We start from the raw sequence: 24,609 nt of genomic DNA, 5'->3' as shown, positions 1-24,609 counted from the left end.
CTTGGCTTAATAGGATAGAATCCCCAATCTTTATAGGCCAATATTCTTTTTATTAGGATTTCCGAGTAGGCCACAATGTCATGCCCTCTATATTTTCGGAAGACTTCTATTGATCCTGTTTCTTTAAGGAATGTTTCATAGAACATTTGAGACTTAAATTCATCTTTAGGATGCATACGATTTATTAAGTAGATTTTTGCAATCTCATCTGGATCAAGATGTATATGAATATTATTTATTGGTAAGATGGGAAGATAAGATTTTTCCCTGTATTCCGATGACTGAATTAAGTCTTTACTTATATTTGGGCTATTTTCTTCGTAAGCGGCTTGTCTTGAGGTTTTACCGCTAGATTTCAATTGGGTTTTTCCCCTAGATTCCTTGCAAAAACTCTCATGTTAAGAAATCTGGTAAAGACTTTGTACTACCTGAGATATGTTCAATGTTGAAGTCAAATATTGCTAGGATAGCTTGCCATTTGGCAAATATTTGTTTTGAGACAAATATTTTAGCATCTTTTTCTATTATCAGATGGTAAATATATCTGTGAGACCATAGTTTTTTTTGGTGGGAACAAAATATATGCTTAGGTCTCCTATTTCTTAGTGCATAGGCCGGCGGACTATAAATACATGAGACGACCAAATCTCAGATGGAATCTCTTGGACATGTACACCCCAAAGAGAACTCCCCTCATTTCATTGAAATATCGCCAAAATTTTTGGTTGCCACCCTCTTAACATTTTCGATCTCCAAAGCTTAATCACATACTATTGTCCTTCACATCAGCATTGCACATGTATCCCATCACATAAAATAAACCTTAATAATGTGCAATTAAAAAAAAAAAAATTTGTCTATGAGTTCAGTTACTACATTAAATATATCATATATAAATTATTGTGGAATATTTTTATCAGACATATATCTATGAGACCACCAAAATTGCCTTTTTCAGTAAAGTCTCCAATGGTTTTCTTTGGTACGTACAATTTAACATACGCCAGCAGTTAAAACTCAGATGGAATCTCTATTCACGTGCTCCCTCAAGACAAAGAGCTTTACATATAGAAGATAGTGAAATGTAAAGGGTACTGTTTATTTTTTTTGAGATTATATACTATAAGGTCATTTATATGAATGATATTATGAAACCCTCCTACACTTATATGAGTAGGACCTCAAAAGATCATCACTAGATTTTGACACACATATCTAAAAAGTTATCACATGGGTATGAGACTTGATTGTGATAACTTTTCTAAAGATTTGTATCAAAATTTAATGATGATCATTTGGGTTCCTCTTCACATGGGTGAGAGAGGGTCTCATAATGTTATTACTTCATTTAAATTTAATATAAAAAAATCACAATTAATTTTAACCATTAGATATCTAATTGAATGGTTTGGGATGCGTCACGAAATATAAATTTTTTTTTATTGGGCTTTGAGTTTAGTCATAGGTACATTTATAGCCATTTGATTTGAAATTGATTTGAAATTTGATATGGATAAGTGTTTTTTGGTTGATCATGAGAAAATAAAGAAGTGTACCTTGCATTTCATTAGATGGCCAGAGAAAGGTTTTTACGATATTGGATGGCTCTCAAAGGGTAATCATTTCGCGATCGAGGTCGACCGAGAAAAAAAGGGCAAAATGGTAACAAGTCTTGGAGTGGCGGGATCCAAACAGTTATGAAATAGGGTTGAATTGACGCAATGGGGTGACACGTCAGCCACACGACGACGAGATTAGCTGGCGCTCGCAAAGGAGAGGAGGGACTCGTAGACGGCGCCACAGAGGGACACGTGTACGGTAAAGGTGACGCGGAATAAACTAATGGCCCCTCCACGATTATCGAGGCTCCAGCTCCGCCACCCACATTGCCTCGACGCCGTATATGCACCGTATACATACGGACACGTGTCTGACGACGTGGCCGCTGCATCGGCTTCTCCCTTTCGTTTCCATCTCCCTTTTTAAATTTTGATTTTAATTTCATCGCTCTGTGAAAAACTCCATCTTGTTTTCTTTTCTTTTTCCTGCGTAAGAACAGAGAATGGCGAGGAGGAAGAGTTATGGTTTCTATAGTACACTGGCTTTGTGAATAAGGTTGTAGATCAGGATTTTTCCGGCTTGTTTTCCGCCACCAGGAGGCATTTTTCCGGGCCATTTTCGGGTTATTCCATTTGGAAAGGTGCACATTAGGGTTTGGTGATTGTTACGTTTGATTTTATGGTTCTTGAATATATTCTGCAGGCTTTTAAGTGTGCATTTCTTTTATTTTTTTATTTTTAAGTGAATTTTGTTAGACTGATGGTACTTGAAGTTTTGTGGGGAGGGGGTTATCAATGGAGTGTGTGTGAATGTTTAGATGGGTTTGTTGTAATATAAATGTTTAAAAATTGTTTATTTTCCTGTTTTAATTTCAATTAATATAAGTTGAATTTCAAGTGTGTATTGTTGATAATTTTGTCTTCTTAGTCTTCTATGGAGTTTGAGAATTAAATTTTAAAAGATGGTGGCAACTGGCAAGGAATGGTAGAGAGAATTATGGAGGCAAAATTAGATTACTACATGAATAGAAATATGAAGATACAGGCAGGGAAATTAAATATAGAAAACACGAAAAGAGACTAGGGGATGATAGAGAATTAGAGCAGAAGAAAAAAAGAGAAGAGGAAACGGGATTTTGTTTATATTTTTCCCCTAACATTTTTACTTTGAAAAACAAAAGAAAATCTGCATACCGATGTGAACAGAACGAGCAAAAACAAGGAGAAGAAGGCCATGTCACAAAACCAAATCAAAGGAAAATTTGGTAAATTTTCTGAGGACAATTAGATAAAATGGAGTTGATAAATACAAACAAAAACAGTACAACCTTTAACAAATATTATTCTTTAAGGGACTGATATAAAAAATAAGGAGAAAACAGAAAGATATGTCCTTTTTTATTTCTCTCAAACATATGTGATAGAGAGAGAGAGTCCAGCTTTGTAGAAAGAATATATGAGACAACTCGAGATTTGGGAGTTAATGAGACAGTTGGAGCTCTGGATGGATACACGCACTATGCTTGCTGGTTGAAGAATTTAGTGAAGGAAAAATTGTTACACAGTCGGATTATATGTTGCTTTTTATGTTGGGAAATCGAAGAACCCTTCCATGATATGTAGATTTTTGAATAAACTTGAAGGGTGGTCTATATGGGGTTGTCAAGTGTAAAGCAACGGAAGCCTACTAAGAGGACAAATTAAGTGCTTGAACTTTTGATAACTAATGGAAAAAGGTATCTACTTTAATAACAATTAACACATAAAGGGATATCACAAACAAGGCTATCTAGATTTGGACTTGGTTATTTGTTGTTTCACCTATATATAATCGCTGGAATAAATATATGTACAATTATGTTCTTTTTTATGGTTTTTATGAAGGTAATGAGTTAATATTTTTTTATTTGCTAGGCGTCATGATATTCTATCACAGCTGTTCTATGTTTTGAGTGTTGACATTTAGTGCATTCGGTTGTGGGCGTTGCAATGAGTAGCTGGTTAGTAGAATTCTGTCCTTGTAATTACCCTGATTAGTAATGATCAAGAATTATTGTATCTAGTGTTTATTTATGACCTTGGCATACTCTTGTTGTAGAAGATCTTATTTGTGGTGTTGATGGTTGAGAACATGTAGCACTTGGTCTTTCTGCCTTGAGTTATCTTGCTGCTTTTTATGATCTTTAAAATCCTTCCCTACAGCTGGTTTAATGCTGAAATACGTTATCCGTCTCCTGTTTTTGATTTGGTGATATGTGACTTTCAGAAGCTCTAAAATTGAGTACCTCAACTTTAAAATTTAGATTTTTGCATATTGTGTACCTGAACATTAAAATTTAGATTTTTCCATTAATCATGGTGGCTGCAGTGTAATGATTTATCTTATAATGATATATTTATTAAGTTGCACCTTATAGATGTTAATAGCTGCATGTTAACTTAGTTGGGTGCATGCACACCAGAACAAACGTCCTTTTGGTGCATGAATATATGCTTCGTGTAACAGCAGATGCATATTTTATGATCCTATCTCTTCAATTGGATTCAGTGTTTCACTAGTTGAGTGAGTCCACTTGAGTTACACCGCTCAGCATGGACTAGTTTGAGATGTTACAGTGCCCGAGTAACTTGGTCAGGGCAGGGACTGAGTTCCGGTGCCGAGCTGAGTTGTCAAGCACTGATTGGAATCATTAATATCTATAGCACCATTTGACTTGTTTTTTTTTTTTTTTAAATTCCAGGACAACTGGTGTATATACAGGCGCAGAGGGAGTTTTGGTCTAGCAAGAAGCAGTTGCTGATTTTTTTTTTATGCCCAGTTATCAACTATGGGGAACAATGATACTGGTACAACAACATCTAAGTCTGACAAAGCATCCTCACCAGTGCAGGTGGGCTAATATATTGTTGTGTGGTTTCTGTCTTTTGGTTCTTAAAATCTTGTTTTTGCTTTAATATTCTGGACAATCTACGATCCCAAACCTCTCTTAGGCTGCTGATTTCTCAATCTCTTGAACATGTACTTAGTGGTCCACTTTATTTCTAGTGAATAGTTCCAACCATTTGGAAAACAACAATGAATATTCTGAATCTTCATTATATATGATAGGTGAGATGATTATGACACTAAGTTGACGTTAACAATTGCGTGTTCTGATCAGTAAGATACTGCATTATTCCCATCGATAATTTAGGCTCGAACCAAAAACCTATTAACGAAACCTCCCTTGGAAATTTCACCTGAAAATGGAGGTATCCCTGTTCTGTTAATAGTGAAATCTCCTCTGGTGTATGTCAGTCGATTTTATGGACAACATGTGGTTTTTGCTGCTTGTGGGTCATCTTGCCACTGCTAAGAGTCTGGCTGTTTGGCCATTATGGGATTACTAGCATGCTTTTGTTTCCTTGATTATTATTATTTTTAGATCTTAGCTTGATTATCAATAAATTTTTCACTTTGGAGAGTTCAACATGAATCCACTTCCTCGTTGTATCAAGAAAACATGTTCCTAGTAAACGTTGCTGATTTCTGAGCAATATACTCTCTCTCTCTCTCTCTCTCTCTCTCTCTCTCGCTAATAATCATTCTGCTGGCATCCTAACAAGTTGCAGTGATTAATATCAGAACTTTCATCTGCATTGGCAGGAACAATCTGGTCCAACATATCCTGATTGGGCAACAGCTTTCCAGGTTCTTCAATTTTCTAGATTCTGTGTTTCTCATCTGTTAGGCATGTTTATTTAATTCTTCGAGTGTTAATAAAATGTGAATATGAAGTTTAATGTAGCATGTATTCTTCTTATCTCCAGGCATACTATGGGCCAGGAGTGAGTCTGCCGCCTCCATATTTTGGCTCAACAATTCCATCTGGTCACACACCTCATCCTTACATGTGGGGCCCGCAGGTATCTGGTGTTGTTGTAATTATATTAGTGGAGGAAAAATTTAGTAGTAAACTTGTGAATCTGTCCATGCATGTTTAACCCAAAAGAAGTGAACACGCATAGAAGAGCTTGGACATGAGTGAATTGTGTGACTTTTTTGAAATAAAGAGGCCAAAATGCTATCGATATTGGTCCAGAGGTTTAACACCAGTGCACTGTTTGGTTTGTTAAATGATTGGAGTTTGGTTTGGTTTTATATTTTGCTTTTGTTTGTTTATTTATCTCTTCTTGAGGGTATGGCAAGTAATTTTTTCTTGACTGTATTTGGAAAACCACACTTAGCATCATTATTTCCTATCCCTTATTAACATTTTACCTGTCTTTTGGTTCTGTTGTTAGTGAATTTGAACGTGTGCTTGTGTCCAATTAATTCATTTAGAATTAGCAAAGGTAACTATGCAGGTTCATTAATTGAAGTATTTATTTTGTGCTTTTTGTTGTGCATCAGCCTTTGATGCCGCCTTATGGTACACCAGCTTATGCAGCAATTTACTCACATGGAGGGGTCTATGCTCACCCTGCAGTGCCTCTTGTATGTTTGGTCATTTGAGGGATTATTATTCGTGCTGATTTTCTGAAGGATTTTGTTTTTGCCATTATTTAACTATAGCTAATCCTGTCAAAGTGTGAAGGACAGTTTTTTCTATTTGTTAGCACATCAGGAAAATAAAGCTCTTCTATATCTGAAACATATCGTGTTTCGGCCTGAGACAGGGTTCACATGCGCATGGACATGGAGTTGCTTCAACTGGCATGGCGATTGAAGCTATGGTACTGAGCCTGTTGACATGCTTGTCCTTAATCTTTGTCATCCAAGAAATTAAGTAATTTATCGTTGTTAAAAAAATCAAGATGCCTATCTCTGATATTTTAGGCATGATCTTGCAATATTGCGACTATGAAGTGAGTATAAAAGATACATTTTACAGATTAATGGAAGAGACAGATTATAAAGAATAATTCATGATGCCCTATCTCTTATGTCATCAATCACTTATTTATTTTTTCATTTATTTTCCAACTAACAGATATGCTTTGTCACAGCCTGCGGGTCCAATGGGCTTAGAAACACAAGCCAAGTCCTCCAGTAGTAAAGACCAAGGGGGCTTGATGAAGAAGTTAAAAGGTTTTCAGGGGGTTACGGGCGCTTCTGGCAATCGCAATCGCAATGGCAATGCCAATGGTAATGGCAATAGTGGAAGTTTACAGGGAGGCATGGTGTGTGGAACATCACAAAGGTTTGTATACTATATCTCATTCATCAAACATGAATGAATGGCATGCCGGTGCAAGATCAAGTCATTGATTTTCAATTGATGCAGTGGGGAAGACGGCATTGAAGGTTCAAGCGATGGGAGTGATGGGAATACTGCACAAGAAGTTTGTGATTCTTTTACTTTTCCTTTTTAACAATATGGTGTGATATATATTTTCCAATTTCATAGATAGTGTACTTGTGTGTGTGCGTGCATGCGAGCGTTGCAGGCTTAAAAACACACACTTTCAAGATGAACACTAAGGCATTAGCTCTCTGGAAAGTCGTTATTGTATTCTTCATTTGTTTCTTGTCATGGGAGTTGGTTGCTGTTGTTTACTATCTTCTAATATTATACTAGAGGGTGCTTTTTATATTTCATTTGTCTTTATTTGTATTTATTTGGTCTTTTTAATATATGCATGGATATTGAAATTGTTCTCCATTTCTTATAGAACAAAACTATGATGTGTTCCAATTTGGGAATGTTGATTCTTGTTTGTTTTGCCACGCGTTCTGACAACACGCTAAACTAGTATATCCGGCAAGAATGCTATGGAATGCATAAACACGCCTTTTGATTTTTGTTTGTGTGCATTTGTCAGGAAACTCGAATTGGAAGAAAAAGGATTGGTGGAAACATGGAAGGTAAAGGTGTGTTCCTTTCTTTTTTTATTACAATTCGGCATTTTTCCCTTTTCTGGCACCAATATTCTTTTGGAAAAATATAGCTCTAAACTAGTCTGCCATCTGAAGGCATGGTTCATTCTTTAGCAACTTCAAAATACCATTCTGAGAAATGTCAGATAGTAATAGGTTGTTTTTCCTGTATCATGGACTTAAATATTTCTATTCTTGTAAAATTTACAGTTCTTTCGATTGCTGCTGACTTCTGTGTCTTCAATTAGGACCTTTAGTTGCATAATGTAAGGTTGAGATTAGTTCTTTTTCTTTCGATGTGTTGTGCAAACCAAGACCCAAGATATTCAAAGCCTATCATGCCAGTTTAGTTGCACTAGTATGCCCCCTGAGTTTCAAGTGATAATGGTTCATCAAGGCTTAATCCTATTCGGCAATGCATATTGTGCTGCTAATGATCTAAGTGAATTGGACTCATAGAGACTGTCTGGTGTGAGTGCAATAAATACCACCAATTATGATAGACATAGATATCACTAAAGCACAGATTACTTGCATGTGGAGGTGTTCTTATATCTATTGTTTTGCAGGTCTGTAGTATATAGTAGCGGCTGTTCAAAGTACCATCTGTGCAAAGCTACATGATTGTTTAACTTTTTGATTTGCCAATGTCCTTGTATTGCTAGTCACTGTATGTTTGATTTATATAGAGTTCAGTTTGAGGACATTGATGTAGAGCAGTTTTTAACACTTACCCGGTACGCTAGGGACTCAACCAAAACCTAGCACATCGCAGCAAGTCGTCGGTTCGCCAACTCAGCAAAAGTTAGAGGAAAGTCTAGCCATCTTTTGTCTTTGAAGAGATTCAACTGCGTCTTATCGGCATTGGCTGAGTCGAGTTGATAAAGGCATAATTAGTCTGAATTTAACCCAGTTATGTTGGTGATTTTACAAACTTGGTATCTGTTACCCTTACTTTATTTGTCTTTTTACCCTACTGTTTATGTTTGTGCTTGGGTTTATACCAAGGTAGGTTCAAAAGCTTCTAGATTCTGGAGTAGGTTTCGGGTGGGAGGAGAAGTTCAAATTTTGGAATTCGATTGTAAATTTTAGAGTTAGATCAGATAGTGTGTGTGTATGTGTGTGTATATATAGGTGGTGGTATTTAAAAAAAAAGAAGAGAAAATAGACTTATCTAGTGCTAGTTTGGATGTACCCAAAATTGCAATATTTTTGGATTGCAATCCAAAAATCTTGTGAAATAGATTTGAACCGTTTGGAGAACCACAAGATTTTACTGGATTTTTAGATTGAAATAAAAAATTCTGCAGTCTCAAAGTAAAAGTTTCCGTAAAAAAAAAAATTCAAGTCGGACTTGAATTTTTTTTATGAAAGTGCGGCTCTCACACCCGTGCAAACCCCATCTTGTGACCTAACAACCCACACCGTGACATCTCAGAAACCCCAAATCTACTCTCTCTCTACCTCATAAACCCCAAATCTACTCTCCTTCTCTACCTCAGAAAACCCAAATCTACTCTCTCTCTACCTCAGAAACCCCAAATCTACTCTCTCTCTAAAGTACGTCAACCCGAAATCTTCAAAGGAAAATCCACTTGTCACAAAGAAATTCTGAAGGAGAACCACTCGAGTTTCTGTTTGCTCACAGAAGTTCCACAACTGGCTGGACTAAAGCCTGTTTGTCTCTCTCGAGAATGGCCAAGCTCCTCCCCTCTCTCTCTCTCTCATTTTTAAAATCAGGGGCAGACTCTCATCATACCTCCAAAAGAGAGGTAAAAGAGGAAGCTCAAATAAGGCAGAGAAGATGAGAGAAGAAGAACAACAATAACAGGGGCTTGGGTCTCTTATTAAAGGGGAGAAGAGAAGAGGGAATCAAGGAGATCTTTAATTCACGAACTTGGGTCTCTTGTTAAAAGGGAGAAGAGAAGAGGGAAGCAAGGAGATCTTTAATTCACCATTACGTTTGCTCCATTCTTTTGCTCGTGGATTTGTGGTTGCATCAAGGTTAGAGGGAGAAACCCGCAACAAGGTGTGAGTGTTAATTGCTAGTTATCCCCTTCTTGTTGAGGGAGAGAATCGCAGAAAGAAAAATAGACTTTTAACACCCAAACGGCTTTATAAGGAAAGAAAAAAGGCTTGGTATTTTTTGCAATTGGTATTTGAAAAACTGTATTTTTATTGGATAACAATTTATTTTTATTTGACATCTAAACTGGCCCTTAGCGATAAATTAATTGAAGATTGGAAAATGAAACTATGAAAATGATGTCAATGTAATATGGAGTGAGATGGTTGACTGTATCAAGAAAGTGCTAAAAGAAGTTTTAGGAGAATTTAGAAGGAAAAGAAATTTCGATAAGGAAACATGGTGGTGGAGTGATGAGGTTCAAAATGCCTTTAGCGAGAAATGATCATGTTATAAAACTTGGTAGTGTAATATAAATGATCAAAACTTAGAAGAATATAAAAATGCTAAGAAAAACGCTAAACAAATAGTAGGTAAGTCTAAACTTAAGGCATATGCTAATCTATACAGTAAACTGGGAACAAGAGAAGGTGAAAAAGATGTCTTCAAATTAGCAAAAATAAGAGAAAAATGTAAGATCTAAACCATATTAAATGCATTAAGACTCAGGATAAAAGGGTCTTGGTGAAGGATGATGAGGTCAACGAAAGGTGGAGAGTTTATTTTCAAAACCTTTTAAATAAAGAACACATTGATAACATAGCGGTAGAAGGAACTGTTGGTGTATATGATGATGGAGGTCATAGATACATTTGTAGAATTAGGATGTCGGAAGTGAAAGAAGATTTGAAAATGATGAATGTAGGAAAGGCTTTAGGACCAGATGGTATCCGGATAGAGGTTTGGAAGTGCATCAGGGAGATTAGCATTGAGTGGCTGATGAAGCTGTTCAACAAGGTGTTGAGAACAAAGAAAATGCCAGACGAATGAAGGAAAAGTATTGTGGTACCTCTTTACAAAAACAAATGAGACATATAGAATTGTGCGAACTATCGAGAGATGACGCTTATGAGCCATACGATGAAGCTCTGGGAGAGAGTGATTAAGCAACGACTAAGGCATGAAATGAGTGTATTTGAAAACCAATTTGGTTTTATGTTAGGAAGATCAACAACCGAGGCTATTTTCCTACTTAGACAACTGATTGAGAAGTTTAGTGTAAAGAGAAAAGACTTCCATATGGTATTTATTAATCTAGAGAGAATTTATGATAGAGTGCTTTAAGATTTGATTTGGCGGGAGTTGGAAAAAAAGAGTCTTCAGACTCTACATCGACTTGGTGAGAGATATGTACGTTGGAGGGCTAGCTAGTGTACGAACAACTAGTGGAGAGATGAGTGAGTTTTCAGTGACAATAAGTCTACATCAAGGGTCAGCATTGAGCTCGTACATCTTTGTTTTAGTTATGGACGACTTAACTAGGCATTTATAGGATGAGGTATCATGTTGCATGTCGTTCGCAGGTGACAGTTTCGATTGATGAGACCTGAAATAACGTCAACATAGTTAGAACTTTGAAGGAATGCTTTAGAATCCAAAGGTTTTAAAATTAGCCGGACTAAGATAGAGTATATGGAATGCAAGTTTGTAATAATAGGAGTAGAGACGTGGAATAGTTAATATTGACGGCCAAGAAGTACAAATAAGATTGCACTTCCGATATCTTGGGTCGATAATCCAGGATAATGGAGAGATTGAGGAAGATGTCGTACGTGTAATTAGAGCTGGATGGGGGAAGTGGAGATGTGCAACTAGCATTTTATGTGATCAACGCATACCAACAAAGCGGAATGACAAGTTTTATAGGACAGCTGTGAGAGGGCAGAATGTCGGGCAAACAGAAAACAATATACTTGTAGAATGAGTGTAGTGGAGATGATGATGTTGAGATGGATGAGTGAGAAGACAACGAGGGATAGAATTCAAAATGAATCCATTCGGAAAAATTTAGGTGTAGCACCAATCGACGATAAGATGAGCGAGAGTAGACTTCGGTGAGATGACTATGTGTGGTGCCGACCCAGAACAACACCTGTTAGGAGGTGCGAGTCAATTCAAGTGGAAGGATTGACACGGGCAAGGGGTACACCCAAAAGAACGTGGTTGGAAGTAATCCGAAAAGATATGGGGACTTATGGCCAAACTGAGGGTATGGTATTTAATAGAGCAGATTGGCAGACCAGGATTTGTGTAGCCGACCTCAAATAATTGGGTAAAGGCTATGATGATGATGATGATGATATATATATATATATATATATATATATATATTAGATGGTTAGTATTTCAGCTGAAATTCATTTTAAATTTTGAAAAATAAAATCCATCCACAAAAGGACGTGTGCTGAGAGTTATTTCATCTTCCATTAAAGTTTTAGGGTGTGATGGTCACTTATGGAAGTCAGCCTTTATGATTCTTTCTGTGTGGACCAAGAGAACAGACCTGAAATTCACTTGTATTTGATATATGGAAAGTATTTTTTAGAGCAGCATTTTTATACTGCTTCACTTGTAATCTTGTTGGAATAAGTAGTTCTTGGAGGAAACCTGCAAACTCATCATTTCTGCCTCTACAATCATGAATTCAAAAAGACAGTTGGATTTGAAGTCCTAAATTAGTCCATCTTGCAACATATTTTCTAGACAATTTATTTGAAACCTCTTCTGATCCGCCATATCTGCACCATTTTTGTAACTTTAAATTCCGCATTGGGATGAAATGGATTTGCATGTCAGCACAAGGTTTTTTGACGTGGGATCTGGTTTATTATTAGGATTTTGAGGTGTAGCTTTATCATACTTTATAAAGCCGCGGTCTTACCAAAACCTCGGCTTAAGCAAAACCTCATCCCTTAATATGTACTTCATTCATTGACCAATGATATATTGATCCATTTGAAAACAGGCAAAAGTGGGAAGGTTGATATACAAGGGTATGCTGTTCATAGTGGAGGAGAAGGAACTGCATCATGTAGCAGGCCATTAGAAGCAACAGCTGCGGGGAAGCCCATGGCAAATTTGTCTTCATCTAATATGGTCGAAGGAATGGACTTCAGAAAAGCAAAAGCTTCTGCTGGTTTAGCTTCTCCTTTTCCAGGATCTGGTGGAGCCATTGTGCCAGGTGGACGTGATGGTGCATCCTCTGAAATCTGGGTATGTGTTCCAAGAAGCCAAGAATCAGCACTCACAGAAAGGGGAAAGGTTATATTTTTTGCGTTTGTGTGTGTATGTGTGTGTGTGTGAGAGAGAGAGAGAGAAAGAGAGATAGAGAGAGAGAGAGCGAGGGTTTTTGATTTTTATATTGACTCTTCAGGATGACCGGGAGCGTAAACGTGAGAGGAGAAAACAGTCTAATCGAGAGTCTGCTAGACGGTCAAGGATGAGGAAACAGGTACTGAGCTCTTACTTGTACCCCTCTCTCAATATCTTTGAAACATTGAGAGTAGGCCTGCTTTACTGATAGTCCTGTTTAAGACTAGAATTTTGATAACTTGAAAAAAAGATCAGTGGGGGTTTATTCACCTAGTGTCACCATTAGACACTCCCCGATAACTAATTTGATCTGCCATCTTTCTCATCTTCTTTTGCTTAGTAATTTAGGCATTTGAACTTTGAAGATTCATAATATTGATGATGTTTGGTACTATAAAAGGATTTTATTTTCTTTTCTCCTTCAGAAAGAGAGCGAGCAGCTTGCTATAAGAGTAGAAGAGCTTAATGCTGAGAATATCGATCTCAAAAGTCAACTGAACCACTTACTGGAGAACTCAAAGAAACTGCAACAGGAAAATTCCATGCTGATGGTATTCTCGCTCACCTGAATTGTATCATCAATTCTTTCTGAACCGAGTTCCAGTATTACTTGCTTAAAGCAACTAAGAAAAAAAATGTGGGGGCTGAGTGGGTGCACAATTATTATCTATTCTACTTACTGTAAGCCACAGTAAAGGGTAGGCACAAATGACATTTAACTAACTAGAGTAGGAACCCATTGAGAGAGACCTTCTGAGATTTCTGCGTAGGATATCCATCAAGGTGTTACTACAAGTTGGGATTTTAGGGTAATCTAGTTTTCAATCCAGCTCAATCTTTTATCTCTTCTTCCCTATAATGAATATTGGGTAGTTTGATTGGAAACATATGGTAGGAAGTTCCATTGGAAGAAATAACTCTTTTTCTAATAAATAATTTATCTTTATGAAACTCAATGGGTAAATATCTTAGAGACAGATGTATGACGAGAAATTGTCTCCTAATTTGGGGATTATAAATTTCCTTGGAAATCTATTCCTCAATTCCCAAATTGTAGGTCTTTTTTTTTTTATAGAAAGTTGTTGTGCACTTGGTACCATTTTGAGCTTGCATGCGCCTTTTGCTACTGGTACTAGTTAATAAACTTTATCATGACTTGGTATACAAACACTGATATCTTCATTAGAAGCCAAGGTTTCCAGCACTACTTAGCATGCTAACACTGATATCTTTTTTAGAAGCCAAGGTTTCCAGCTCTCTTTCTCTCTCTCTCTCTTTCTCTCTCTCTGTAAGCTGTTTCCAACACTTGAATTTGAATTGAGGAGCTCACATGTTTTCTCTCCAATTAGAAAGGGTCTAAAACCGCATAATTTTGCAGGAAAAATTGAAGAGTGCACGACTAGAACATGCAGGGGATGTGGTCTCCGATAAGTCTGCAGAATCCCAAGTGGGTCGTCCCTCTGTTGGCTTAGAGAATTTGTTATCTCGGGTGAACAATTCAGGGACGAGTAGCCGAAACATTGGGCAAAGAGAGAATGAGAGCCATGAGACCAAGCTTCATCAACTTCTTGAATCAAAAGCAAGAGCTGATGCAGTTGCGGCTGGCTGAGAAGTAGAGTGTCCACTTCCTTTTTTTTTTTTTTTTCTTAATGACCCTTTTCCACCTTTCTAACTCAGTAATTTTGGAGTTCTGGGATTTTGTTTTTCTAACCGCATCTAGGTAATTCCAGACTCAGATGATAGGGCAGACTCTTAACTGGAAAGAGGAATATTGTGCTCTTCAGAGGAGATCTGCGTTTTAACTAAAAAAGAGTGATTTACCACTGTTAAGTTTCTTACTCTGCTAGGTTTTCTTGTTTAAACTTGAAAATGGATTCCCTGGATCTGAGGGTGTTACTTCCTGTAAAGGACTGCTGTATATTGAGAATAATTTAGATTCAATGGGAGAGAGCTCGTGTAATCTTATCATCTGTATTTTGCTTTGCTTCGGTGTGTGTCCTGTTTTGTATCATTAGAAAGTTTATTATATATAAAAAAGAAAAAGTTGTCCATTTTTTGAGTTGGTTTGAAGTTTTATGTGCTCTCGTTGGACGGTTGGAATCGCGTACCTGTCAGCCACCTTCTTATGCGAGGTTGCTCTGTGAAAATTGCAGAAAAATGGAGAAAAGAAGGCCATAGATTTTTTTTAGTACTGATGGATTTGGGCGTACTTTATCAGCATTTGTATTTTATTATATTAGATTGTGCTAAATTGTGGCTCTATTATATTTTCACTCTCCGTGGTGTCGGTAGTGGTGGTTGGGCCATGTGGTGGTTTAAGTGGGAAGATGGAAAAGAAATAATTAAAATAAAAATAATAAAAAATATAGGAGAATATATTAGTTTTTAGGGTCTACGAAGAGTCCAATCTAAATATTTTTTAAAAGATCAAATAAATTCTTTTCTTTCAAATTAACTAAGTTTTTTTTAGAAGGGACATGTTTTTCTTTAAATATAATTTAAAAATAAAATAAAATAAAATAAAAAACCCACAAAAAAATTATCTTACCTATGTTTTTTTCTTCATCTCTTCTGTCCTTTCCAATCTCAATCTCACAATCTTACATAAATCCCTTAAACGTAGGAAGGCCTCACTCTTACAGCTACAAAATCTTATCTTCCATGTTTAACACAATGCATCTCGATCTTCACATAAAAAATTTTCTGTTTTACCTTTTTAAATTCCTACAATTATAAAAGACCAAAATAACTTTAAACATAAAAAAAATAAAAATAAAAAAACCTTGCATTTCATAAAAAGAAATTGGCGAAGTAAGAATATTTGAGGGCCGAGCCTTGCAAAATGTAGCGGTAGACATGGAGGTAGCTTTAGTTACAAGCATATCAACAATCATATTGGACTTGTAGAAGATGCGTGAAATTGACCTAGTAGAGCCACTCGAAGTGAGTTTGTTCCGATGTTCTGGCTCCTTGGCTTTGCTTGCAAACGAGAGAGGAGATAGTTGCAGTTATTTTGCACCAATGCTGATTTGGTTCTGGTTCGCGTGTTGACCTAATTTGGGAGGCCGTCAGAAAGAGGGATTTCAGCAACTGAGCGGATTTACTTCTTCTATGACCTGGGGCCTTGCATCCATCGGACCTTGGATTGAATGCAATAGTTATACCAGTTTGCAGCTCTTTGCGATGTGATTGCATTTAACTTGTCCTCGGGATGATCCAATACGTGGATATCGAGCTGTACTTCACTGGATTCGACGCTTCCTCTTCTTAAACCCTGTTTTTTTTTGCTTTTGCGGGCACCCTCTTTCCAGGAGAAATTTGACTTTAGGTCGCACCACAGTGCGTGCCCTAGGTCAAAATGACGAGGCTGGTGTGATCTAGAACATATCAGGATATGGGCTTTTCATGGTTCTAGCAGAAGGCGCCGTGGGTCCTTGAAGCTGCTCTCGAAACACGATGTCGCAGTCTACGTGCTTGGGGACTGGTTTGGTGAAGCCGCACTGCACTAGTGTGAAACCTACCTGTTGCGAGGCTGTATGGGCGTAGACCCCTTTCGGGTGGTCCGATTGAGCTCAAATTTGGTCCCCAGCGGTTTTTCGACATTCTGAATGCGATAGTGGTGATCTGGTATAGTTTTGAAGCCGCTAGCATATGGCTATAGTTGTAAGGTCCTTCCTTGGTGTGACAGCACTGAACCCAGGTCGTATGGCTCGAAGCTTTATTTTATGGCACAAGTTTGGCCTGCCGGTGTCTTGTGTACCCACAGGGCCAGGCTGTTGCCGACTCTCTCCTTGTTCGCATGGGAGGTGCAAGTATGCTAAAAATGACATACAACAACTTGCTCCGACGGATGCTGCACATCGAGAGAAGCAGAAGTGCAACATTCAAAATGAAAACTTTATCGTCGAAGTTCATCTGGTGAATCCTCACTAAGACGTGTTTATTTCATCTCAACAAATTTTTTTTTTTTCTTCATCACCGGCATCGGCACAGTCCTTGAGGGGTAGACCTTGCTGAGCTTTTCCCTTAACCGGGAGGTGACCAAAGTGGTTTCTAGCAGACCGGTGCCTTGTTGAGGGCCATTCTCCGAGTTCTGCCAGAATATGTTTTCTTAGAGATCACGCTGATAGACTGACTTGTGGGGGCTTACGACTCCGTATCAACGAGAACTCTTGGTGCTCCAGCTGGTGGGTGCATTTCTTTGTGGGAGTTATCTCAACCTGACTGGTAAGAAAAAAGGGAGCCGGCGTGTGCCTTTTGAGGGCGTTATCCCAACCTAGCTAAAAAAAAGGGGAGCTGGTGGGTGCCTTTTGAGGGCGTTATCCCAACCTGGCTAAAAAAAGGGAGCCGACGAATGCCTTTTGAGGGCATTATCCAAACCTGGCTAAAGAAAGAGAGCCACCGGGGGCCTTTTGAGGGTGTCATCCCAACTTGGCTAAAAATATTTGGTGCTCTAGTTGGCGGGTGCCTTTTTTTGTGGGCGTTATCCCTAATTAACGGAAACTCTTGGTGGTGGGTTTATTTTGACAAGCAGGGTACCTCTTTAGTTCCCATCATATCTGGTCCAGTCGGGGGCTTTTAGTTGGCATGTTTCGAAAAGTCTGGGCTTAATAGGGAGGGGTTTTGAGGCGATCTCTTTGCTGAGGAGACTTCACCCTGCATGTTGGTAATGGATGTTGGTGGATGGCCTCGGGGCCAGAATTTTAAAAGGTGGCACAAGGGCCGGAAATTTAGAGGTGGCACAGGGGCCGGAATTTAGAGTTGGCACAGGGGCCATAATTTAGAGTCGGCACAGGGGCCAGAATTTAGAGTTGGCTCAAGGGCTGAAATATAGAGATGACACGGGGGCCGGAGGTTAGAGTTTGGCACAGGGGCCTGAGTTTAGAGTTGGCATAGCGGTCAGAATTTTAAAGGTGGCATAAGGGCCGGAGTTTAGAGTTGGCACAGCAGCCAGAATTTAGAGGGCACAGGGGTCGGAATTTAACGGGTGTCATAGGGGTCGAAGTTTAGAGTTGGCACAAGGGTCGGAATTTAGAGGGTGGCACATGGGCCGGAGTTTAGAGTTGGCATAGGGGCCATGGGCCTGAGTTTAGAGTTTGGCACAGGGGCCGAAATTTAAAGGGTGGTACAAGGGTCGGAGTTTAGATTTGGCACAGGGGCCGGATTTTAGAGCTGGAACATGGGCCGGGGTTTAGAGTTGGCACAAGGGTCTGAATTTAGAGTTGGCACAAGGGCTAGAATTTAGAGGGTGGCACAGGGGCCGGAGTTTAGAGTTGGCACTGGGGCCGAAATTTAAAGGGTGGCATAGGGGTTGGAGTTTAGAGTTTCGCAATGGGGCCGAAATTTAAAGGGTGGCACAGGAGCCGGAGAATTTAGAGTTGGCACAGGGGCTGGAGTTTGAGTTGGCACAGGGGCCGAATTTTAGAGTTGGCACAGGGCCGGAGTTTAGAGTTTGGCATAAGGGCCAGAGTTTAGAGTTGGCACAGGGGCCAGAGTTTAGAGTTTGGCATAGGGGTCAAAGTTTAGAGTTGGTTCAAGCGCCCTTGTGGGTTTTCACTTGAACTAGGTGGAAGTAGCGCCACGAGAGTGGTTTTCACCAAGTCCTTTTGTTGAGGCGTTTTTACCCGTGACTTCTAGGTCACGTCTGCCCTTTTGATTTTTATTTTTGCTCATGGCTCCCTTGCGGGTTTTCGTCATGCCCGGTTTTTTTTATTTCAGAACTCTTTTACTCATAGCTTCGTGGTCATGCCCGCCTGTCATTTTTACTCACGGCGCCCTTGCGTGTTTTCACCATTCCTGTTTTCTTTATTTTTGGGTGATTTTACCCATAGCCTTAGTGGTTATGTCTACTTGAAGCTCTTTTTCTGTTACTCACGATGGTTGCCATCACGCCCGATGGTTAGGTGCCTCGATCTCGCCTTCTGGGATAGGATGACCTGTGGCATGGTTCTGGGTTCGAGATGGACTGGAGACTTGAGATCGCTCTCTCGGGAATCGTGTAAGGAGGATGCAGGCAGGAATACCAACTGGTGAGAGAGGAATTTGGTCGTGAGGTGGGACTTACCTCATGTGCGTCCGTGACACGCTCAGGCTGGCTCGCATGGGCACCCTCTTAGATCATGTGGAATGCCCCATGGCCTGTGGCAGGTTTGGAATCGCCTCCCTTGACCTGTTTCTTCTTTCCTGCAAACACACACATACATTAAAAGTACAGACAAGTGGATCAGAGGACCCCACCTTGTCATAGGGTGAGCTCACATGTGTGTGTGTACTCAAAGATAAATGATAAACTAATGTAGTAGAGTTCATGTCAAATTGACAGCCTCACTGCGTCTCCTTAACGATGGCCCTTAGTGCATATTTTACAAACGAGAAAGGGAAAAGAGGTTAGATGGAGGAAAAACATTAGAGAGAAGAAACTTTTAGAGAAAAGAAAAAGAAAGAGAAGGGGATGGAGAGAGAAAAGAGACGAAGGCTGGTTTGGCTTTCACACAGTCCTTTAGAGAGAGAAGAAAAAGTAGAGAGAGAAAAGAGAGATGAAGGTTGGTTTGGCTTTCACCCAGCTCTTCAGAGAAAAATATTTTAAAAGAAAGAGAAAAGAGAGACGAAGGCTGGTTTGGCTTTTACCCAGATCTTCAGAGATAAAATGTATCTTTGGAAAAAGGAAAAAAGAGGAACAAAGACTGGCTTGGTTTTCACCCAACACATCAGAGCAAGAGAAAAGAGAGACGAAATCTGGTTTGTTTTTCACCTAGATCTTTCAGAGATAAAATGTATTTTTGGCAAAAAAAGAGAAAAGAGAGACGAAGGCCAGTTTGGTTTTCAACTAACTCTTCACAGGTAAAGAAAGAAAATATTTTTGTAGAGAGAAAAAAGGAAAACGAAGGCTAGTCTGGCTTTCACCAAGCTCTTCAAAAAGAGGAAGAAGAAAATGAATGAGAAAGAGAGTGAAGCTTAGCTTGGCTCTCACAAAGCCTTCCAAAAGGCAAGAAGAGACGAGACTGAAATAAGAGAGAGAGGAAGAGAGAAGAAAGAAGGAAGAGAGAAGAAGAAAATAGAGAGAGGCGAAAAGAATTGAGAAAAAGGAGGGTGAAGGTTAACTTGGCTTTCGCTGAACCTTCCAAAAGGGACAAGGAACAAAAGAATGAGAGAAGAGAAGAGAAGTGAGAAGAAGAAAGTAGAGAGAGAAGAAAAAGAATGATAAAAGAGAGTGAAGGTTAGCTTGGCTCTTGCTAAACCTTCCAAAAGGGAGAAGAGATGAAAAGAATGAGAGAAGAAGAGAAGAGAAGAGAAGTGAGAAGAAGAGAGGAGAAGTGAGAAGAAGGGAAGAGAGAAATGTTGTGCATGGCGGTGCACCCTGCCGTGCCAGACAGAGGGAGAGAAGAGAGAAATGTCATGCACGACGGTGCACCTTGCCGTGCCAGACAGAGAAGAGAAAAGAGAGAGGAATGTCGTGCCTGACGGTATACCCTGCCGTACCAGACAGAGAGAGATAAGAGAGAGAAATGTTGTGCACATCAGTATACCCTGTCGTGCCAAACAGAAGAGAGAGAGGAGAAAAGTAAAAGAGAGAGGAAAAGTTTTGGCATGGTGGCTAGACTAGCACGACGGCGAGACTAACATGACGACTAGACTGGCATGACAGCTAGACTGTCACGGCTGCTAGACTGACACGACGGCTAAACTGGCACGATGGCTAGACTGGCAAGACGGATAGTTTGGCACGACGGCTAGTTTGGCACGACAGTTAGATGGGCACGACGGTTAGAACGACACGACGGCTAAATTGGCAAGACGACAAGATTGGCACGGTGGCGAGACTGACACGGCGACTAGTCTTGCACGGCAGCTAGACGGGCACGACGACTAGACTGGCAAGGCAACTGAGCCTGCCACATGAGAAAAGGCTCAGCTTGCCATCCAGTCAAGCAAACAAAAGAGAGAAAGAGGAGAGGAGAGAGAAAGAAGAGAGAAGAGAAAAATAAGAGAGAAACAAGAGAGGAGAGAGAAAAAAATGAAGGGAGAAACGAGAAAGAAGAAGAGAGAGAAAGGAAAGAAGAAGAGAGAGAAAGGAAAGGAGAGAGTGAGGAAAGAAGAAGAGAGAGAAATGAAATGAGAGAGAAAGGAAAGAAGAAGAGAGGGAAAGGAAAGAAGCAGAGAGAGAAAGGAAAGGAGAGAAGGAGGAGAGAGAAAAAGAGAGAGAGAATGTGAGAGGAGAGAGAAAGTTACCTTTAACATCCAAGGGTACCCATTCAAATCTTCTCTCTCCTCTCTCTCTCTCTTCAAATCGTGAATCAAAACTCAAGCAAAAAGCTAATTTTTAATTGATAAAGAAGGGTCTTTTACATGAGAGCATCACGTGCTTATATAAATTTAAAGTCCAAACATTGGTGGATATCTAATTCTTAATCTAATTGTCGAAAAATAGGAATTAAAAAACTTAAAGAAAATTAAGAAATTAGGGGAAAATGACGATTTTGCCCCTCACACACAAATCCTGAAATTCCAATTAAGTCTCTGTCATGGCCATGCAACCTTTGCGATCTTTCGAGGTCCGTTCAGGGTCCTTTCGACCTTCATTTCACCAAAACATGTCACTTTCTTAATCGGCTCGGGAAGACGGTCGTCATGATACCCATTTCGAGCCATGGATCAGACTTTTAAGCCACGATCACGAGGTGTGAAAATTATGAGAAACGTGAGATCATTGATTCAAGATCACGATCGTTGATTCAAGATCACGCTCGTTTCTCAGTGTTTTTCTACGATTTCTTTACTGTATTTTGACAAGCATGCCGTCGTGAACGTTTAGCGACAAACATGGCTCGATTTGGTGTCCGAACAATTGTTTTCCCAATTTGGTATTTTGGCCGGAGTTTAGTTTCCAGTTACCAAAATTTGCAGCAACTTCGACTCTGTCGTGTGGCGAATCTGACTGTCCATCATGTGTGAGGTTCGTCTAGAATGAAGCCTCTGACCTCGTGCTCATAATGGGTTTGGTTCGACACCGATTTGACTCGTGAGAGTCATAATGTGGCCGCTTGATTGAGGTGCGCTCTTGTTGAAAAATCTGTAACCTTGCCTTGAATCACAATCTTCTCTCTAGTTTTTCTTCCTGCTCGAGCCACGACATCGGTCGTGTCACATATCGAAACGCTCTGGTCGACAAGACAAACATGCTCCTAAAATTTGAGCTTGATCTGACCTTGGATGAGAGAGATACGGCCTTCCAAAGTTCAGCCCGAAACCTAAAACCACAATTTCCATTAATGGAAACTGGTTTGCTAAGGGTGCACGGTAATAGCGTGTGATCTACCTGTTTTGGGTAATTTGGCCATAACTTAGTCTAGAAACGTTCAATCAACATAAAAATTGGTCTCTAGGGCTTTTCGGACGTTCCAGATCCAATGATGGTAGTCCCATGGTCATTTGATGCTCCAGTGATAAGGATGTAGTTATAAAGTCCATTTTCAGGGCGAGAGGTCGATTTTTCAAAACTGATTCTGCATCTATACTACCCTAAACTTATCATATGGCGACAAAACTTGGCAAGTGTTCTTAGGAGACCCTTAGGCATGATCGTGAACCTTCTTGGGCCATTTTGAGACTTTTGGAAATTTCAATTCTGGATCAGGGCTTATTGTCCTATGGCTTCAGTAGTCCACATGAATTTTGGTACCTGCGGACCTAGGTCACGAACTGATCTCTCCTTATTCTCATTAAGGATATAAGTGTTGAAAAATTCCCTCAAACACATTTCCCCACCGAATGTTGTGCTTCAAGAGAAGCGAGAAGGATAACATTCAGAATCAAAATTGTCTTTCGACTTAAGTTTTCTTCTTGGCCACCAGATCACATGAACGCCGAAGGGATACTCGTGCGAAGTTGCTTCCGGGAGGGGTGACCAAGGTGCTTAGACATCTGGGGGCCTTGCTTAAGGGCTTGTAATCTCAGACATGGAGACTTTTAGGGGGAGAAGAGACGTTGCGACATGTGATTAAAATCCTCACCCTTGCTGGACATTTGGATGATTTTAAAGTTTACACCCTGTTAGACATATTTGCGGTGTTGTTTGCTGCTATACTAGGTTAGCTTTTTACAAGCAGGGTACCTCTGTGGGGCCCATCCTACCGAGTCCAGTCAAGGGCTTCTTGTTGGTCTGTCCCGAATGTCTGGTCCGGTCAGGGAGGGGTTTGGTGAAGCGGCCTTGAAAGGGCTCTACCCTGGATGCTGTGGGCAGTTATTAACCTGATTTGACAGTTTCTTTCCTTTGAGGGATGATTTTAAAGTCTCCACCCTGTTGGATGTATTGGTGGCATTGTTTGCTGGTACACTAGGTTTGCTTGACTTGGTTTGATAGTTTCTGACCTGTGAGGGATCTTGAGGGATGATTTTAAAATCTACACCCTATTGGACGTATTGGTGGTGTTGTTTGCTGTGACACCGGGTTCGCTTGACATGGTTTGATAGTTTCTTGCTTGTGAGGGATCTTGAGGGATGATGTTAAAGTCTACACCCCATTGGACGTATTGGTGGCGTTGTTTGCTGCTACACCAGGTTTGCTTGACTTGGTTTGATAGTTTCTTGCCTTTTGAAAATGGTGAGGGATGATTTTAAAGTCTAGGTGGGATTGTTTGCTGCTACACCAGGTTTGCTTGACTTGGTTTCACAGTTTCTTGCCTGTGAGAGATGGTGAGGGATGTTTTTAAAGTCTACACCCCTTGGGATGTTTTGATGGCATTGTTTTCTGCTACACCAGGATTTCTTGACCCAGTTTGATAGTTTCTTACCTGTGAACTTCTTGTTTCTGGGTCTCGATAACATGGTATTCTACTACCGAGGATTTTTCTTGAAGTGCCGACTGAAGCCGCCTGTGGAGGCGAACGCTGCATCAACCTGCTCATTGGTCCAAGCACCCTTTCAGGTTTTCACTTGGACTGGGGGAAGCGGTGCCGTAAAGATAGTTTTCATCAACTTCCTTTTTATTAGGCTCTTTTGACCATGACCTGATGGCCATGTTTGCCCTTTTTCCATTTTTTTCTCACGATGCCCTTTCGGGTTTTCATCCTGCCCGGTTTTTATTTTATGAAATATGGTTTCGTGACCATGCCTGTCCGTCATTTTTACTCATGGTGCCCTTTCGGGATTTCACCATGCCCTTTTTTTTCTGGGGGCGTGTTTAAGGTCATGCTTCCAGGTCCTAGGCTATAGTTTAGGGTGTGGAGTAGCTTAACGCCATGCGGCCAAGACGTGTGCTACAGTTAAGGTCATGAAACTAGACCGTGATGGAGATGGATGATGGTCTGTGGAGGCCATAGAGTGAGTATGGTGGTGGTTTGACTCACTTGGGGGCATAGAGTGAGTATGGCGGTGGTTTGACTCACTTGGGGGAGATGGCACGAGATCGTCTATGTATGATGGGTGGTGTTTGTGTGGAAGATGGATAATGGGCGACCCACTAGCTGACGGTGAGTATGGATGACGAAATGGCTCACTGTGGTTTGTGAGCGTGGGTATGACTCACTGGGGAGTTTATAAAGGCAATAGGGATGGACTCATTGGGGAGAAAGTGAAGATGGTATGTAAATGCATGTGCGAACGGGCTCGCTAGGGGAGGCATGCATAGAAGGGCATGCAGAAGGCTTGCACACAGTGGAGGGGGCACACGTGTGTGGAGGCGTATTTAAGGTCATGCCATCAGGACCTGGGCTACGGTTTTAGGGTCGTATAGCCTCGACAATTGTGTGGAGTAGTTTAATGTCATGCGGTTAGGACATGTGCTACAGTTTAACTAGACCTTTGTGTGAAGCAGTTTAACGTCATGCAGCCAGGACGTGTGCTATAGTTTTAAGGTCACACAACTGGACCATTGTGCAAAGCAGTTTAACGTCATGCGACTAGGACGTGTGCTA

The 24,609-nt window shown here is 40.1% G+C and overlaps 1 protein-coding gene across 14 annotated transcripts; it reads left to right on the top strand.

The window, feature by feature from the left end:
* Positions 1-2,011: 2,011 nt before the first annotated feature.
* On the top strand, positions 2,012-14,748 carry GBF3 (G-box binding factor 3). 14 transcript variants are annotated; one of them, XM_088853439.1, is made up of 14 exons: positions 2,012-2,200; positions 3,474-3,559; positions 4,301-4,450; positions 5,206-5,250; positions 5,370-5,465; positions 5,953-6,036; positions 6,219-6,275; positions 6,549-6,742; positions 6,827-6,884; positions 7,365-7,407; positions 12,351-12,598; positions 12,759-12,836; positions 13,123-13,248; positions 14,076-14,748. In XM_088853439.1, exons 3-14 carry the CDS (start codon positions 4,388-4,390, stop codon positions 14,304-14,306), a joined length of 1,323 nt encoding a protein of 440 aa, XP_088709565.1. In that variant the 5' UTR covers positions 2,012-2,200; positions 3,474-3,559; positions 4,301-4,387; the 3' UTR covers positions 14,307-14,748. The 14 variants fall into 14 exon arrangements, with proteins under 14 accessions (XP_088709565.1, XP_088709528.1, XP_088709553.1 ...); XM_088853402.1 differs by having other exon boundaries at positions 12,351-12,646; XM_088853427.1 differs by having other exon boundaries at positions 7,365-7,413.
* The last annotated feature ends 9,861 nt before the right edge of the window (positions 14,749-24,609 follow it).

This window comes from Amborella trichopoda, chromosome 1 (assembly GCF_054954075.1).
Source record: "Amborella trichopoda isolate Santa Cruz 75 chromosome 1, AtrichopodaSantaCruz75HAP2 v2.0, whole genome shotgun sequence".
NCBI classification, from domain to species: domain Eukaryota; kingdom Viridiplantae; phylum Streptophyta; class Magnoliopsida; order Amborellales; family Amborellaceae; genus Amborella; species Amborella trichopoda.
Note: the sequence above shows the minus strand (reverse complement) of the source record. Positions and strands in the feature narration are given on the sequence as shown.

What these genes read in the sequence shown, in the direction of transcription:
- GBF3 (XM_020670300.2), top strand. Translation starts at nt 4,388, where the DNA reads ATGGGGAACAATGATACTGGTACAACAACATCTAAGTCTGACAAAGCA. An exon ending in AAGCATCCTCACCAGTGCAG is followed by an intron (nt 4,451 to 5,184) that starts GTGGGCTAATAT and finishes GATTAATATCAG; the next exon opens with AACTTTCATCTGCATTGGCA. An exon ending in CACTCACAGAAAGGGGAAAG is followed by an intron (nt 12,647 to 12,758) that starts GTTATATTTTTT and finishes TTGACTCTTCAG; the next exon opens with GATGACCGGGAGCGTAAACG.